The sequence below is a fragment of the Bombyx mori genome, chromosome 14, assembly GCF_030269925.1.
Source record: "Bombyx mori chromosome 14, ASM3026992v2".
NCBI lineage: Eukaryota > Metazoa > Arthropoda > Insecta > Lepidoptera > Bombycidae > Bombyx > Bombyx mori.
In genome coordinates, this window is record NC_085120.1 from 5606898 (window position 1) to 5623819 (window position 16922).

Sequence of the window (16922 nt, forward strand, 5' to 3'; positions counted from 1 at the left end):
TTAAGCACAATTTGTACTACTGGTCAATGAATGTACATGTAATATATGCGTAACCAAACGAAGCGTTTACATCACGAAATATGAATAATAATTCTTACGCGTGCGGAGTAATCTTGATCGTTACCTAAACATTACATCCGTTAACGTGGGTTAGGATTCTCTGATGATCGACTCCGCGATCGTCATTTGGATGACCGGCCCTTGGTACGTACGCGTCATGGCGCACAGGACTTGATGTCACACTGCTGTACATACAGAAAGCTTCAATGTGTGCGTGAGCGGTGCGCACGCGCTACCGCCGCCGTATTTACACCGGCGCCCCCTACCACCGCCGCCACTCATGCGCCGCTCGACCTCACGATCACACGTGCACCCCACCACTCTACGCGACCCTCGACACAAGCATTACGCACTCGACGGAACCGACGACAACCCCCGCATTATGTGCCAGTGACTCTACCAGTGAACAAACTATAGTGCAAGTGACTTTCTCAACGTGTGATGTGCTGAAGGGTGTTACAGAAGAAGTGTTTACAGTCGCAGCCTCAGCCAGATAAGATTAAATGTAAGCTTGTGATTGTTTACAAATTATACGTGCTTTAGTATTACGGGAACAATTATATTTGTTGAGTTTTCGACCTAGATCTCACGCGCGAGTCTTGGTCCATTTCAACAATTTGCCTAGTGTAAAACAATGAAGTTGATATCACGACATGCCAGATAAATATTTTTAGTTTCACAGAATACAGCCTTCGTTACCGTAGTCAATGCAATGACGCTTTTTAAAAACAGCTGTGAGAACGTTTAAACAAAGGTTTGAGAACTATTTACCACATAGTGGTTACGAAATAATTTCATGATCGAATATTTTAAAAAACATATTCGACCATCATTAGACAAAAATTTACTGGAGAGAGTTTAATTTTCTGACTAGAAACTAACATCACGTTCTGCAAATAATAAACGCGCTTTATAATTCTCAAACTTACAAATTGAATTCAAGATAAACCGCATCGTAACGAAGCAAAGATCTATGAATGAATTTGTTATTAAAATTCATGATACACGTTCTTAGAATTATCTTTTATTATTTTATCCTCGATTAGTTTGCTAGTTAGTGTTTAAAATAAAATATTACGTCGCTTCGACACTTTAGATTTTCTTGTATCGAAATAATGAACACGTAACGTGAATAAACTTCGAATTTTTAAAGATATTCGTCATCGCATAACAAACACACAGCATCTATTCAAACTCACAGGGAATTCCATGACAAAAAAAAAATGTATAAAAACAAAACAATAAGATTGTCGGTCGCACATGTAAAATCAAAGAGTTACCGATAACGGAATACAAAATCAACCGGACCTATTTAAGCGCGGACGAAGGCGTACACTTTTTTTTTCATTCCTACAAATGTTTTCGTGCCTCTTTGAATCCGATCGAATTGAAGTTACGTCACGTACCGGATGGCACTGGCTGTCTAATGAGATTCCAAATAATAAAAAAATTAAGACGAAATGCCACAAATACCAAAGAGATCGAAACATAAATTTAAATGCACATTAACATGCGGATATCGAGCAACGGTTTGGATATTTATTCTAGAACTTTATTGATATTCAACTCGATTAGTATGACGTGTCGTGTTAAAAAACGTTTGTGAGTTCATTCAACAAAACTATCCGTGTATGATCACAATCAATATCTTCGGATATCACGAGCAGAACGAATGAAAGCACCGCTCAGCCTTCGAAAGTCCGCTACGCGTTGTGACATAACCAAGTGTATATAACATGCAAGCGCAATAAACACTAAAACATTTTACACAGATATAGAAAATACGCCATACAAAATATACAAGTGAGTCGACTATTATCAAAGCCGGCAATGTGACTTTTGGACAATTATTGGTAAATCAGAAAAACGAATTATTGACTTTGTATTCCATTGGCAGTCACAAAACTCTTCTGAACGACATCTTAGATAAATAACAGGTTAACTATTAACCTTTATTTAATGCAGGTTTTGAACCGTATTCTTTGAAGGAGACGATTATATTCAAATCAATCTGTATTGTATACACATTATATTGTATAACAAATAACATTTTTTTTGTCCAAATGCACAGATTGCCACCTTTGATAATAGACGACTCAAGTATACTAAAAGACGCGATGATAATATGTTTCACACGTCCACTGATTCGTGTGAACGCCATTCATTATTTTAAAATTTTAATAAGGAAATAAATAAACTAAGCACCTTAGCGGCTGCTATCATGTAGTAAAAGACATTTGACAGAAACAAGAGACGAACGGGCTATCGAGCAACGAAGCCCTCTTGGTGGAAGATCCTCGTTGAAGAACGTCCAAAACACAATTACCATGACACTTTTATATCCTCAATATATTTTTATATCCTCACTTTCTTGTGCAGAAAGAGTATGTTGAACTCGAAAACTAGTTAAAATCAGCACCTACTTGTCAAATAGAAAGCATACAATACGTAATTAGTATACTATTTTGCAAGAGTCCTTCTTCAAACGAGGCTTGTGGAGAGTATTAAGCGGTAGGCAGCGGCTTGGCTCTGCCTCTGGCATTGCTGAAGTCCATGGGCGACGGTAACCACTCACCATCAGGTGGGCCGTATGCCCGTCTGCCTACAAAGGCAATAAAAAAAAAATAAAAAAAAAATAAAAAAATATTCAACATCAAATATCATATGTTACATGCAATAAGCACAAACCATAATAACATGTTAAGAGAACAAGTTAGATACGAACTAAGTATCAGTGATCATTAATCAGACGATTTTTACATCCTGTTCGAAAACATTTTAAGAACATTTCCTGATAAAATTCAATTCAACAAACACACTGCAGAAGTACACTACAATAATAAATTAAATTAATGATAAATGGAAATTCTGATATTCTATAACATTTCTAAGATTTTCATAAAAAAAAAAAATAGTTTTTTTTTACTACGAGATAAATTGAAGAGAAACCTAGCTTAATTCACACTTAATGTCTGTCCCTAAAATTAACTAACACTTACTTTAACACGAAATCGACTTTGTATACTTTTTCTTCGTATAAATTTTGACATGTCAAGTGATTTACACAATTGGATTTTTTTTTTTTTAAATCATTTTACTCATAAGTATTCTTGATGGCCAATTCACGGTCAAAATGCCAATGTTAAAGGTGATAAAGTAAGGAAGAAATGAGAACGCGCACCGATGACACATCAGCTACCAACCACCGCGATCTGTCTGACACTCCCGAGATACTTAAGCCATTGCTCATGTACACGATTCGCCTTGACCTTCCTTACATTCAATTTAATATTATAATTCGATTGAATTATAACACTACTAATGATATTCATAAATATATGAAAAAACCATTCGCCGCATATCGAGATTCAAGGAAACAAAACGAGGCGATTCCGTCATCGTAATAAAATTTACCAATGTTTGCATTTCCAAGTGCCAATAACCTATTAAATCATGTTTACATATATCAAATGAAAATACAATTGCTAGCAAGTCATACGTATTCAATAATACACTACAGGTACAAGAGCATTATAAACACATACGATTACGTCATTCGTTAATTCATACGTTAACAAAAAAAGTGATATCCGGCTCGATTTGATGAAAAGTTCGGCGTATTAAGTGCAACAAAAAAAGCAATGTTTGGTGGTACTTAGATAAAACCGGTATAAGATCGTTTGGTAAACGAAATGTATGAAACCGCAGAGCCTTTAGTTGTTTGATATTTATTTGCTATAGAATTTGAGTCTTGAACAATCGACACGTTCAAAGCAATTAGGCAGACCAGTGCGCTGGCGTATAAAAATCTTGTCTTACCTATCACAATGAACAACAGGTAGTAAGTTTCGCCTTGAATGTAATTTCGTTCGGCGATAATCTAACAGATAGCTAAACGATCGCTATTGCTTAAAAAAATTGTTACAAAACAAACTATTAAAATATGCAGCATTTCCTCGCACGAGTCGTGCCGAAGGACTCGGGTGCAATCTAAAGGTTGCCTATTATCCGCCACGCTCCGAAAATCACCAAAAGGTAGACCAGAACGCCGGAATTCATTTCGCAATAATTGCACAAGAGACGCTTCATGTTAAACAATACAGTAACTAATAACCGCGGATAATCTATTCGAAATCAGTTAATTGGTGTTTACCTCACTCGAACGGTACGCGAACTCCTCCCAGTTTAATACGATATTAGTAATCTAAGCTGAGGAACTTAACTTACCGAAATAACACAAACCGCTTGCGGCTTACCTGCAATAAGAAAAACAAACATAAATTAAATCATTATTCGTTCATGTCATATATTCTTCTTGACGTTATAACCTAACAAACAGCACAAGTTTACGTAACGCATCATTTACTGTGAAAGTCTGTGAATAATGTAAATTGGATGAAGGTATAATAAAAAAAAACAAAGTTTTTGGTCACTCATTCGTGATTAACGTGTCGTATAATTAATTCATAGTTGATATGTCGCCAATTACCCGTGGATGACACGAGAAACTTGAACCGGGCGTTAAACTAAAGAATATGTACAATCGGAGACCGACTCCATGAAATTACGAAACAAAGAACAAGAAAGTCACACCACAACAATGAAAAGAAAGCGTGCACATTACAAAAGAACATCACGTATTGTTTTATTTGCTTTGATACGTAGACAAATATTTAGATGAAATAAAACAACACCAACAAAACTTTTATTAAGTTTTCAATCGATTTAAGATTTAGTATAAAACGAACTTCCTCCATCTCAAGGTTTCCGAGCCATAAAAATTAATAACAGTCGTCATGACATCTTTGAAATGTGGATCGAGATCAAGTATAAAGCCTAAACGGGTCAACGCGGAAGCATCTGACATTCATTCCGTCGAGGCAAATGTTATTTATAAATTCAAGGGTGGAACCTAAACACATAACTATGTATATAATTTGTAAACAAAAATATATGTCGACGTCCCAATGTGTCGAAAACGTTCTCAAGTGTAGTACTAAATATAGTGTATTTTATGTTATGTATTGCTTAATGTGCTTGCAGAACCTTGAATTTTTCGAAGGCAACGCATATCAATCATTGCCGTGTCCACAATAGAGCACATGACAGAATATGAAGTGTGAATTCTTTACAGAACTCACTATGGAATGACCCAAGACCACATGTGCGCCTTTCCGATAATAAATTTCTTTGGAAACAACCTTCGTGTTCTTAGCACGATAAACTCTAACCGCTGGAGAATTCAGGGTATCAATGATTCGGTATATAAAAGAAAATTCAATAGACAATTAACATCACAGAATAACTGTTTCGTACCGATAAAATACCCACGCATTCCGATGTAACAACAAGTTATTGTGCAACAAAATTTAATCTTATATATTTGCACAAACTATACGATAAAATCAAATCTATTACTAAATTTCGCTAGATAGTTAATCTAAATTAATAAAAAGAGTACAAAGTGATTCCCACATGAATACGAGATTATAATAAATTAGTTTCATTCTTGTTACAATAACAAAGTACTAAATTTTATTAATGTTATGCTGAAATATGTAGCCGATGACATAACAGTAGCCGCAGGTATGTAGTTTAGAACAGGTTTAAAGACTAGGATGATTTGCCTTGGCCGCGAACGATATTTAAGCACAGGTAATTGCAATCCATGACATAAATAACGTTTTTTTTCCTACGTAATCCTTGGTAACGTAAGTGCTTCTTCAAACTATGCAGAGATAAAAACTTTTCTCGTGGAATCTCTATACCTATAAGCTGTTTTAAAAAGAACTCACAAAAGACCTGATTATAACAAGGCATATCTTGAGCCGCTTATAAAACCTCACGATTAATTATTCGTTGCGTAACATTTAATGGGCTGAATAAATGCGCTTGTAGCCTAGTTTCAGATCATTAATTTGCGATGCAAACTAAAGGCTCCACATGTGGTAAAGCTGATGGATCGGAAGATCGAAATAAAAGCATGGTTAATGAGGTCGTAGATCATTGAGTCGGCACGCGCCACCACGCAATGCAGCAACAAACAGGGTTGACAGAGATACTTTTATCTTGTAATGAAAAATAGAAATTGTTTTGTTAATGCATTTCATTACAACGAATCACTCTTATTAGCCAAGTTTTGTTTTTTTATTTATTCTTAAATATATGGATATTAGCGAAGCCAGGCTGGCAATAACAAAACTTGTAATATGACAAAGAAAGTTCAGAAAGTAATGTGGTAATGTAACATTATTATTACTGGTGACTTGAAAATTTTAAATAGAAATTAAAATGGTGTGAACCCTGATCGACCTTAAATAACGCTAAGAACGTGCGTGTTCCATTAACATTAACTATCCAGTAACAATCAGTGTAAGTTTTCAAGTTAATCGTTTCACTGTAGCACGTGTCCGTGTTTAACAGCTTAGGGCTAGATTAATGTTTCAATTCGAACCGCCCGAAGGCAACAGTGCGCTGTTGGGCAGTCAATCGTTACAGTTTCGTAAGAATCGAACGCACGGAGACAAACAGGATTTAACGGGGTTGAGTAAATGTCTTACGTATGTAGAGCAACTTTTCGCATGTCTTCGTGGGTAAACATTTTGATTATAACAGTATAATTTTTACTGGCGGTAGGACCTCTTGTGAGTCCGCACGGGTAGGTACCTCCACCCTAGCTATTTCTGCCGTGAAGCAGTAATGCGTTTCGGTTTGAAGGGTGGGGCAGCCGTTGTAACTATACTTGAGACCTTAGAACTTATATTTCAAAGTGGGTGGCGCATTACGTTGTAGATGTCTATGGGCTCCAGTAACCACTTAACACCAGGTGGGCTGTAAGCTCGTCCACCCATCTACCCACCCATCTTACTGCTTAGTCAGCGATTTTCGTCTCCAATTCATCCCCACTCTCCGCTTTGCATTTCACTCTTAAAGTTTACAATAAATACTGTCTTCATTAAACAAGGGGATGTTTGTATTAAATCATACGAGCAAGTATAAAAGAATAGATTTTGATATAGAAAATAGATTTCACCATTTATATGTACATGCGTGCCGGACATAAAGGAGTGGTTGCCGGTTACTCCATCTAATAAATACCTGCGTTGTGTTTGTCGTGTAATAAATTAACGTAAAGTTTTCCGTCGTTCCGTGAACTCAAGGAGAGCAATGCATGCAATTATTGTTCGTACTAGACCTTAATTTGCCGGCGACTTATCTCGATAATCATGAGAATTACAGTCTTTGTGCGTACGCAATACTGTTTTGTACGCACTAACATTTATAACTGTATTGATTCGTGTCGGTTTGGAAAGTTTTGCGACACATGAAATATGCCCTGACCGTAGTGTACTACCAAACAAACAAAGACAGGTGGAAAGTTGCCGACACCTTTGCCAAGCGATGAATACAAATCGTTTACAATGCATCACCCGAGAGAATTTCCCAACAGCACGGCGGTGAATGTAGAAACGTAAAGAAAGCTTTTGAATTTGCGCTAAGTTTATAAATTATTTTTCGATTGCAATGCGCAAGGTTGCGCTGCATTGTTGAAAGCTACGGCCGCAAAGACACTCCCAAACTGCAAGTTGGTTAATCACCGCACGTTTTGTGTTGACCACAAAAAAAAAAATCGGGCACCTTGCTACGACAAGGCCGCGCGTTTGCATTTGGCTTAGTCTCCATTGCTCATGTCGTATAATTACAATAACAATACACGTTTCATAGTAGGGTTTAGTTCGAAATAATAGCGACAAAGGTACGAAGATATGAAGGTTAACCGGGTATCGCAAATGAAAGGATGCTACCGCGATGATACCACGCCAAATGTCAGGCCACAATATTTGCAATGAACTTTACAATTCAGCAGTCAGTTATTCGTAAGTGGAACTTGTTTCGTATTTTCGCGAAATTGAATTTATTTCAAATTCCTAATTTTTTACGGGCTCTAAACACATTTACATAGACAAACTGATTTTATACCAGAATGCCCGTTGTTAAAGGTTGACTGACAATTTGTTCTTTTTTCTATAAGCTATAATTTGGTCGATGAAAATAATTGTAAAATACTTAACAGGAAAGTAGAAATAAGTCGAGTTTCCCTATAATTTGATACAACTATCTATTAATAATAACAGGGATATAAATATAGTTCACAATTACGGGTTAAACTAGTTTATGTTTTCGAAGGCGAAATCGACCGAGTTAGGTGCCTTTCACAGAGCCCTGGTGGGCACACCCACTGTATCTATACATACAACCCGTGACTTTGCCTTCACTGCCCTAATAATTCCACTTAGTCGATGTTGTGTATGACACATTCGAACCGTACATTAGATAGTGAATTTATATCATTTTGAAGCAGTAATGCGAGTACCACCTGCATCTCTTTCCGCTTTATATAGACACATTTACGTTATTTTATGAATAAACTAAGCCAACTATTTAAGTTTCAATAAACCTTGATCACGATTTCGTGACTTTAACACAGCGATCAGGTTGCGCAGCTCTTACTATCGTTTTTTTTTTAATACTATCTACTTTTTGCGCTTTGTATTTATTGAATTCACGTTCTTCGCATGTCGTTAATAACAATCGATCACTTCAATATCAAACGATGAAGTAGTCAAGTTAATGGCGGATATCTTTTTTTTTCATTCGAATTTAGGCTTCGCGGCCTTCGTGTCTCATTGGTGTTAATTTGCCATTCAATTTCCAATTAAACGCTTGATTCTCAATGCCAGTCGGGTCGGAGGTGGTCATTCAACGGACTTAATAAATAGCGGGTGGTGGCGCGCGCCGCGTTAGTACCAAAATCACTGTACGAGGTTTTTGTCTCCATCCTTTCACTTAATTCGTTCATGAACAACGCGCGGTTTGATCGCAAAGAAACTCCCACATAGATAAGTTTATTACATTATTGGAATAGTGATAATGGAATTCGATTATTTGGCGATTTTTCTAAACATATGGTGTTTTACTAATTTTCAGATGGTGAGAGGGGCGACGTTGGCGCTAACGCTGGCGCTGGCGTGGGTGTGCGTGGTCCGAACAAGTGTACTCGTGCCTAGATATGCATTGCCACCTGACTCATTCGTGCGCGACCAGCGAAGCCTTGGCGCTCCCCCGGACACAGACGGTGCCGAATCCCAACGTACAATTAAGCGACTTGTTGGTGGTCATATGAAGATTAAACCTGAAAAAGAATATGGTGCTGCGAAAAATTCAATTTCCAGCGATGATAAAAATGATAGCGGCAAGTTTGTTGGTGTGATAGTTTCCGACCAGTCAAGCAGTAACGTAGGTTGGAATCAAGGCATCTGGGACGATGGCATGCTCATGTCCAGCGCCGGCGAAGGAAAGGACGTGGCAAAAACAAAAGAAGACGACGAAGATAAGAAGACTTTATCCGATCAGGTGGCCGAGGGAAAATATGGTCTCATTCAAAATGAAATATTTATGAAAACCCCTAAAAGGCCTGGTATAGTCAGCTATGAGCTAGACGCAGAGACACGAACGAAAGATAACCTTCAAAGCTTAGGAGGTCTCAAGAAAGATGAAATTTGGCTTGCTGAAGACCACCTTTTAGTTCTCAAAGGAGGTTCCTTCCCTGAACGCACTAAGGAAACAGATCGTAAGCCTTGGCCACCGATCGACGACTACGAAGCGCCTAACAGGCAAGTAAAGCTCCCGCAAAAGCCTAAAGTGCCACCGCCCTTTCCAGTACGACTCTCCGACGACGGACCGCTCGTTTTCCTCACGCCAAACGGTAGTATCCCTGCGTCCCTTTTCCCTTCCTATTTTACGGGAGAAGGCGAAGAAGCTTTACCTCCAGCGCCATTCCCATTCCCACCGGGAGCGTCCTATTCCGAAGGTGATAATCCGGGAAACTCTACTTCCGGGGGATCGCCGCAGCCAAGTCCTACGTTCCCATTCCTACCCGGGAATGCGAGCGAAGGAGCATTTCCCTTCCCCGCATCCATAAACGGCTCTTTTGCAGAAGGCTTTCCACCGGGCGCGGCGTTCCTTCCACCACCGAGCAACCAATCCGACCTGTACGACGAAGACGACCCTTCGATTTACTATCCGCCGCCTTACAATTTTTCTTACCACACTGACTACAAGAGTAAAGTGCCAGCAGGACCATTAGTACCTGGAATTGTATTACCACCTCCACCAGATTTCTTTGCGCCTTTAGAAGAAAAAGTGATCACAACAACCGAAAATACAAAAACCACTAGACCCGCAATTCGCAATAAGACGACAAGACCAACATCTTCTCATACTCTTCAACGTAATAAGTACAAGTCAAGGACAACAACGACTGAATCAATCAGGACTGAAACTCCTACTACGTCCGTTGTTCCGCCGACTGTTGATACTACGACTCAAAAATCTAGGAAATCACAACGCCTTCCTTCAAGACAGCCTGTCCGAGTTCAAAATCTTCACGAAGACATAACGACGAGACCGAAAACGGAAAAACCTGTCCAGAAAACACGTACAAAACTCACTTCGAAGCCGTTGTCAGTGTCTGTGATTTATGATTATCCAGAAACGGTGTATAATACAAAACCTCCTGCCAGTTCTGAAAAACCGTTTATAGTTTACGTGCCACAAAAGAATCCTAATGTGATTGCGAACGATATAAGTTCAACCTCAGTGCCATTAAAGAACTTCTACACTAATTCTCAAAACGAGATTCCCACAACAAAGCTACAGCCTGTTTTTAACAGAAAACCGAATGACAACGGCTTAGCCTCTTTTTACTTTTTCGATGAACAACCAAAAACCTCACCTGCGCCTACAACTTATTTCGATGGAAGAAATTACTACAAAACTGTACCAGTATCTCAAGTGCCATATGAGCAGACGCAGACAAACGAACAATCAGGTTTCAACCCAGCAGTCGACGTTTCATATGGAGCTATTGATCAGAATGATGAGCTATTATTATGGCCACAGAAACAAGGGCCCAGAACGCTTACGCAGGAATACTTTAGTATTCAAAATCCAAAATCACAGCCTGTATTTGTACAGCAACCGAAGCAAAGACCTGATTTTTATCAACAAATAGCAAATATTCAGCAAACGATCGACTATTTCACAACAAAAAGACCAAAATCACACTCTTATAGACCACATAGTCATAAGCCGAAAGCTATTACGGCGAGGCCATTCTACCAATTTAGCTACCAAAATAGACCTGATCAACTTCCATTTAGAGCGCCAAAACTAGATCCAGAACCATTCAGGCCAATGGTTAGTTACAGCAAACCTTTTAATGTCGAAAATGATTTTAATACAATCACACAGTCAGTATCTACCGGTTACAATAATCAACAATATCTAATTGAAAACTTACATGTGACAACAGAGGCTCCTACCGCTTCAAATTACTATCCCAAATCGAAGACACGAGAAGAAGATTATGAAGACGTTTCTTCAAAGGATATACGGACACAAAATATAAACCATATACCAATTCAGAACGACAGGCCGTCACCTGTAGTACACCACGTAACAAGATTTCCTAGCACCACACCGAATCCAATAAACCACGCTTATTACACGAAGCAAGACGAGAGTTACTTCGATGATATCACCAGAAACTCATTTGACATTTTTGGCAAGAAGCTGGAAGACACTACGCGTGACATACACGGGTTAGGGGTGACAGAGCCATTAGAAACCGTCAAAACTCCAGTCGACAACAATATAAATCTTCAGTACGAATATGAAATAATTGAACCAGAAGGTCCGACACACAAACCGCCGTCATTGGTGGGAGATACCATAGTGAACGATCGTATACCACGACCCACTGTTAATCCTGACAGTGAACCTATACCAGAAATTAACGCAGAATTAATTGAGCAACAGAAACCACCTTCATTAGCAGGTGACACTTTGGTAAACGAGAGGCTACCTAGGCCGACTATTAACCCTGACAGTGAGTTCATACCAATTTCCAACCCGGGCTACAGAACTTTGCAGCAGTACAGAGTCCAAACGCAAGTTCAAAGGCCGCAATTTAACGGTGAACAATACGATTTGAACGCACCTTCGTTGGCTGGTGACACGGCGGTTAATTACAGAAGACCGTTGCCACACGTGAATCCGGATGCAGAATGGATAGCGCCCGCAAATTCAGCAGGAGAAGGCAGACCGGGGTCGTTTGTTTCGTACAGACTACCCGGAGAAGGAGCTCATGTGTACTTCTTGACGCCACAAGCAGCGCAAGCCTCGCGTCAGAGGTACCGGCCGGCTGGCTACGGACGGTGAAACTAAAGCTCTAGTCTGAACTGTTGACGCGTCGTTATGCGCGTATTGTGTACATATAATAAAGCGCAAATGTGATGTTAAAGTGTCCTAAGTAGTGTAAGTTACGAAAGACTAGCGGGACGACCCGCGTTGCCATAAACGAACACACGTGTTTGTTGTAAGCGATGTTATAAAACGGACGCTATCGATATATCTACAATGTTATTTATTAAATTATTATTAAGAGACTGGTGCATGCATAGTGTTAGGTAATTTATTTATGTCAGTATTCTCAACGAACTGTCAGAATGATGTGATATAAATGTGTGGCAATGATTGCGGTAAATTGTTATATCGAAACTATAATAATGGCAGCAATTTATAATTTCAATTGTTATATAAGCAAATATGCTACAAATTTTTATGTGATTTTTTGTATTATATTTCTAAAACAAAGATTTTTTTATAATAAATATTTAAAATGTTAATTGTACACTGTTTTTTATTAGTGCTTTATTTATGTAAGAATTTCTCTTAATTTTATACTCCTGAATTATGTATTACTTAGAACTAAAAATTCGAATTATCTAGACATGACAAGTAGGCATAGCAAGTAGGTCGAATGAACGGAACTATTGTAAGCAGTAATTACCGGCAATTAAGTGAACAAACTACGTTCATTTAACCAATATTATAGATACCGGTTGGACAGTGAACAAAACACAACCGTAAAATTACTTGTTATGTTATGTAATTATTTGTTTCGCTCAACTAGAACTAAAAGATAATGAAAGTAACCTGGTTAAGGAAAGACGACTTAAATTTAACATTAAATTCGATTCTTCGCGTTTTTAACTGGATGCCTTTTTTAAAGTCGCATAGTGAACGAGAAATGATTATAAAAACAATTTACTTTCACGTTCAGTGACACATAACATAAGCGTGAAAAAGCACACAGGCTTATCATAATATCAGCATAACTGATTGACAGTAAACAAATATCTATACTAATATTATAAAGAGGAAAGATTTGTTTGTTTGTTTGTTTGTATTGAATAGGCTTCGAAACTACTCAACCGATTTGAAAAATTCTTTCACTGTTTGAAAGCTACACTATTCCCGAGTGACATAGGCTACAATATTTTAAAAAAAAATTAGGGATCCTTACTAAAACTCCAATAATGTAATCCAAGGTGTAAAAAAATGACCTAAAATATTCTTAACATCGCGTGCCCTGCGAAAACTATTGATGATAGAATAAAATAATGTACTACGACTTTGTAGAACACATTATTATTTACAAATAGTGTCGCAACAGCATATGTCTAACTATTATAGTTATGCCGCAATAAGTGTTCTTTTTTTTTCATTCTTTATAAGAGCCATACACCTATTAGGTTAAGTCGGCAAGTGTTCTTTTATTTTTAAAAAATAAAACAACGTCATTTATCGTTAAAAATTTTGTTAAAAACCCGAGCGGAGCCGGAGCGGGCCGCTAATTCTATATATTTCTTTGGAAATTTCTAAAGATATGTTTTGGTATAAGTTGATGAGCATTTCCTTATAGTGAGCTTGAGAGCTCGTTACCACTTGTCGCGTGTCGGATTCGTTTATTGATCGGATGTCGACGCGTTTGTTCACGCTTCGGTTAAGAATCGGTTGTCGGCAACGGTCGAAGCTGGTACCAAATTTTTACCACTATACGGAGGCACTGACCACGTCACCAACGAAATTCTTGTTGTGGTGTATTATGATTTAAAAACATGAAAACAAGGAGAGACAACCAAGCAGAGAAAATATTCGGTGCATCCAATCCCGAGAAAAATATTTAGATAGGGAACATTTCAGAACTTAACAGAATTGAGAGATGATGAAATTATTGCATATAATTAATATAAAATATAATTTAAAATGGCCCTGATTCTGGTGTTAAGTGGGAACCGGAGCCCATAGACATCTACAACGTAAATGCCACCACTCACCTTGAGATATAAGTTCTAAGGTCTCAATAAAGTTACAAAGGCTGCCCCACCCTTCAAACCGAAACACATTACTGCTTCATGGAAGAAATAGGCAGGGTGGTGGTACCTACTGGCGGGCTTACTTTTACGAGTATTGTGTTTTCTACGAAGCGCTTTAAAAGTAAATTCAAACCTTATTATCTCCATACTAACTATGGTATGCTTAGGCCACTATTGCGCTGACGGCCTCATATGTGTAATTATCGTGGTCGGAGTAGGTAGATTGATGTTATATATTTGCGTTAAGATATTATAATATAGACATGCCATTTTATCCATAACGATATTTTTTTTTTAATTGAAAAAAATATTTTAAATCCTCTTCGGATACAATTTCTATATTTATGAGATAAAATAACAAAAATCCCTGTCTAAGTTTTTTTCATACTGACAAGCGTCATTTCTAATTCAACAGAAAGGGACAAAATACGGTGTAACTATTCCAAGGTGTTTTTGTATAAAATAAAATACTGATTTCTTTCACCATTAGCTAGCACTCGTAGCGTATATTTAGCGTAATATTATTAATACGTTTTTCACCTTAAACACAGAGTCATGCTAATTTCAAAATTCCGGAACAAATATCACAATAAATATGAAGTTCCGATGTTTTAGAGGCATATCCATATTATCCTCTACGTTTGACGTCAACCACCTTAAATCAATGTACCTACTCCGACCTCTAGTAATGATGTATGTACGATGGCGACATACCTGTGTCGGGCTCGGCGGTCTGCGGCGCGTCGGAGCGCGGGCGCGCGTGCAGGCGCAGGTACACGCGCACGGCGACGCGCGCGCAGCGGAAGTAGAAGGGGTGCGCGCGCAGCACGTCCTCCAGCCGCAGCAGCCCCACGTACGAGCGGAGCGTCATCTTGCGCATGCAGTACGAGTGGAAGTCGAACTGGTCCTCCATTATCTCCGAGAAGTGCTGCGAGAATACGTCCGTCTTACTTTCATAAGTGTATAGGGGAAAAAAATTACCATTCCCAATCCTGTGGACAGAATGGAAAGCAGTCGATGTCGCCCCAATCACGTCATTTCGGATCCTCCCGATCCACTGGTTTTAGGTACCTCAAGCACCGGTCATCGTTCTCGTCGAACCCGTTGCTTGCGACGAAGGGCTCGACGAGTAAATTAACCCTCAGACACAGCCCACTGAGTCTCTCGCCGGATCTTCTCAATCGGAAACGCGACCCGCGTTTCCGATCCGGTGGTAGATTCTGCGTAGCCCGGCTCTTGCTAGGGTTCGTGTTAGCAACGTCGCCAGGTTCGAGCCCCGAGAGCTCGCCTACTAGTTAAGGCTACGCTGATATAGCCTCTCAAGGCTATCAGCTTAGGTAGATAAAAAAAGGAAAATTATGGTTTTTTTTTTTTTTTTATTTATTTATTTATTGCCTAAGCAATCGCCCAGCATTGGGTGCCGTGTGCACCCATCTAAATGGGTTCATCTTACATCAACAACGTTCAGTTGATGAATGCCGAAGTTTACACATACGCTGAAGATGGCAACCCACCTTGAGACGTGAGTTATAAATTTAACAGTACAACTGCTGCCCCGTTCTTCACACCAATACGCATCACTGCTTCACGGCAGAGATAGGCAGGGCAATGTTACCTACCCGTGCGGACTAACAAGAGGTCCTACCACCAGTAAACATAAATATAATATATGCATTAGTGCTATTCCAAAAATATGTCGTTATTTTTTATGGTTTTCATAATACTCCAGTAACAAACCGAAAGCAGTTATATGAATGCTACAGAAACTTCACTGTCTGAAGACGTACGACGATATTCACGGTTTTGATATCTTTGAGCTCTTGTGACCACTAACAGCATGTGGCAATTGGCTCAAAGCACTTCATTGAAACCAAAGTAAGTATGGCTTCTTGACAGAAATAGGGTATTTCGAAACTAATCCCTAAGTACTTAATGTAGAAAATACAATTATTATTCAACGAAAAAATTAATTAAAAAAAAACTATACATACTCTGTCGACTTCGTGTGCTTTTTTCAGAGCCTCTCCCCATTGTTGAAGTCTTTGGTATGAAGCAGCAGCTTCCGTTTGGAACCACATACATTGCATTTCATTTAAGTTTTCCGTTGCCGGTACACCTGAAAGAAAAAAAAGACATATTTGCATACGTACATAGTTACAAGAGTGAGGAGAAACTTTACTTGAATCGAACCACTCATGGGGATAAATGTGAAACTAAAAAGTAGCCTGTGGTTCATGACATTACCAAGATGGAGAACAATCGTATCGAGAGATTGATGCAGCGGAGGAGTCACGATCTACAGTAATGAGGAGAATGATGCAAAGAGGAGGATATGCTCTTCTGTTTGAAATCCATTATACAGCATAACTGAGACTTCTTATGTGGGCAGGGAGTTGCTGCGATGTAACTACTGAGCGAGACTTTTTTCTCCTACCTATACTGATGGCCTTGAGAGGCTATTTCAGCTTCACCCTAACGTGTAGGTGAGCTCACGGGGCTCAAATCGGAGTGTTACTAACACTGACCCTAGCAAGAATCTACCACCGGATCAGAAACACGACCTACCGAGAAGATCCAGCG

The 16922-nt window shown here is 38.8% G+C and overlaps 2 protein-coding genes across 2 annotated transcripts in view; one reads left to right on the plus strand and one right to left on the minus strand.

Moving 5' to 3' along the window:
- Nucleotides 1–16922, minus strand: part of LOC101738328 (N-alpha-acetyltransferase 15, NatA auxiliary subunit) — a 113543-nt gene that overhangs the window by 89679 nt on the left and 6942 nt on the right. The window contains exons 9-10 of the mRNA XM_004922583.5: nt 16334–16458; nt 15057–15270 (exon numbers count right to left, since the gene is read on the minus strand). Of these exons, the coding sequence (XP_004922640.1) occupies nt 15057–15270; nt 16334–16458 (339 nt within the window). The remainder of the gene's footprint in view (nt 1–15056; nt 15271–16333; nt 16459–16922) is intronic.
- On the plus strand, nt 141–12814 carry LOC105842505 (uncharacterized). Its single transcript, XM_012695997.4, has 2 exons — nt 141–565; nt 9049–12814. Exon 2 carries the CDS (start codon nt 9049–9051, stop codon nt 12340–12342), a length of 3294 nt encoding a protein of 1097 aa, XP_012551451.2. The 5' UTR covers nt 141–565; the 3' UTR covers nt 12343–12814.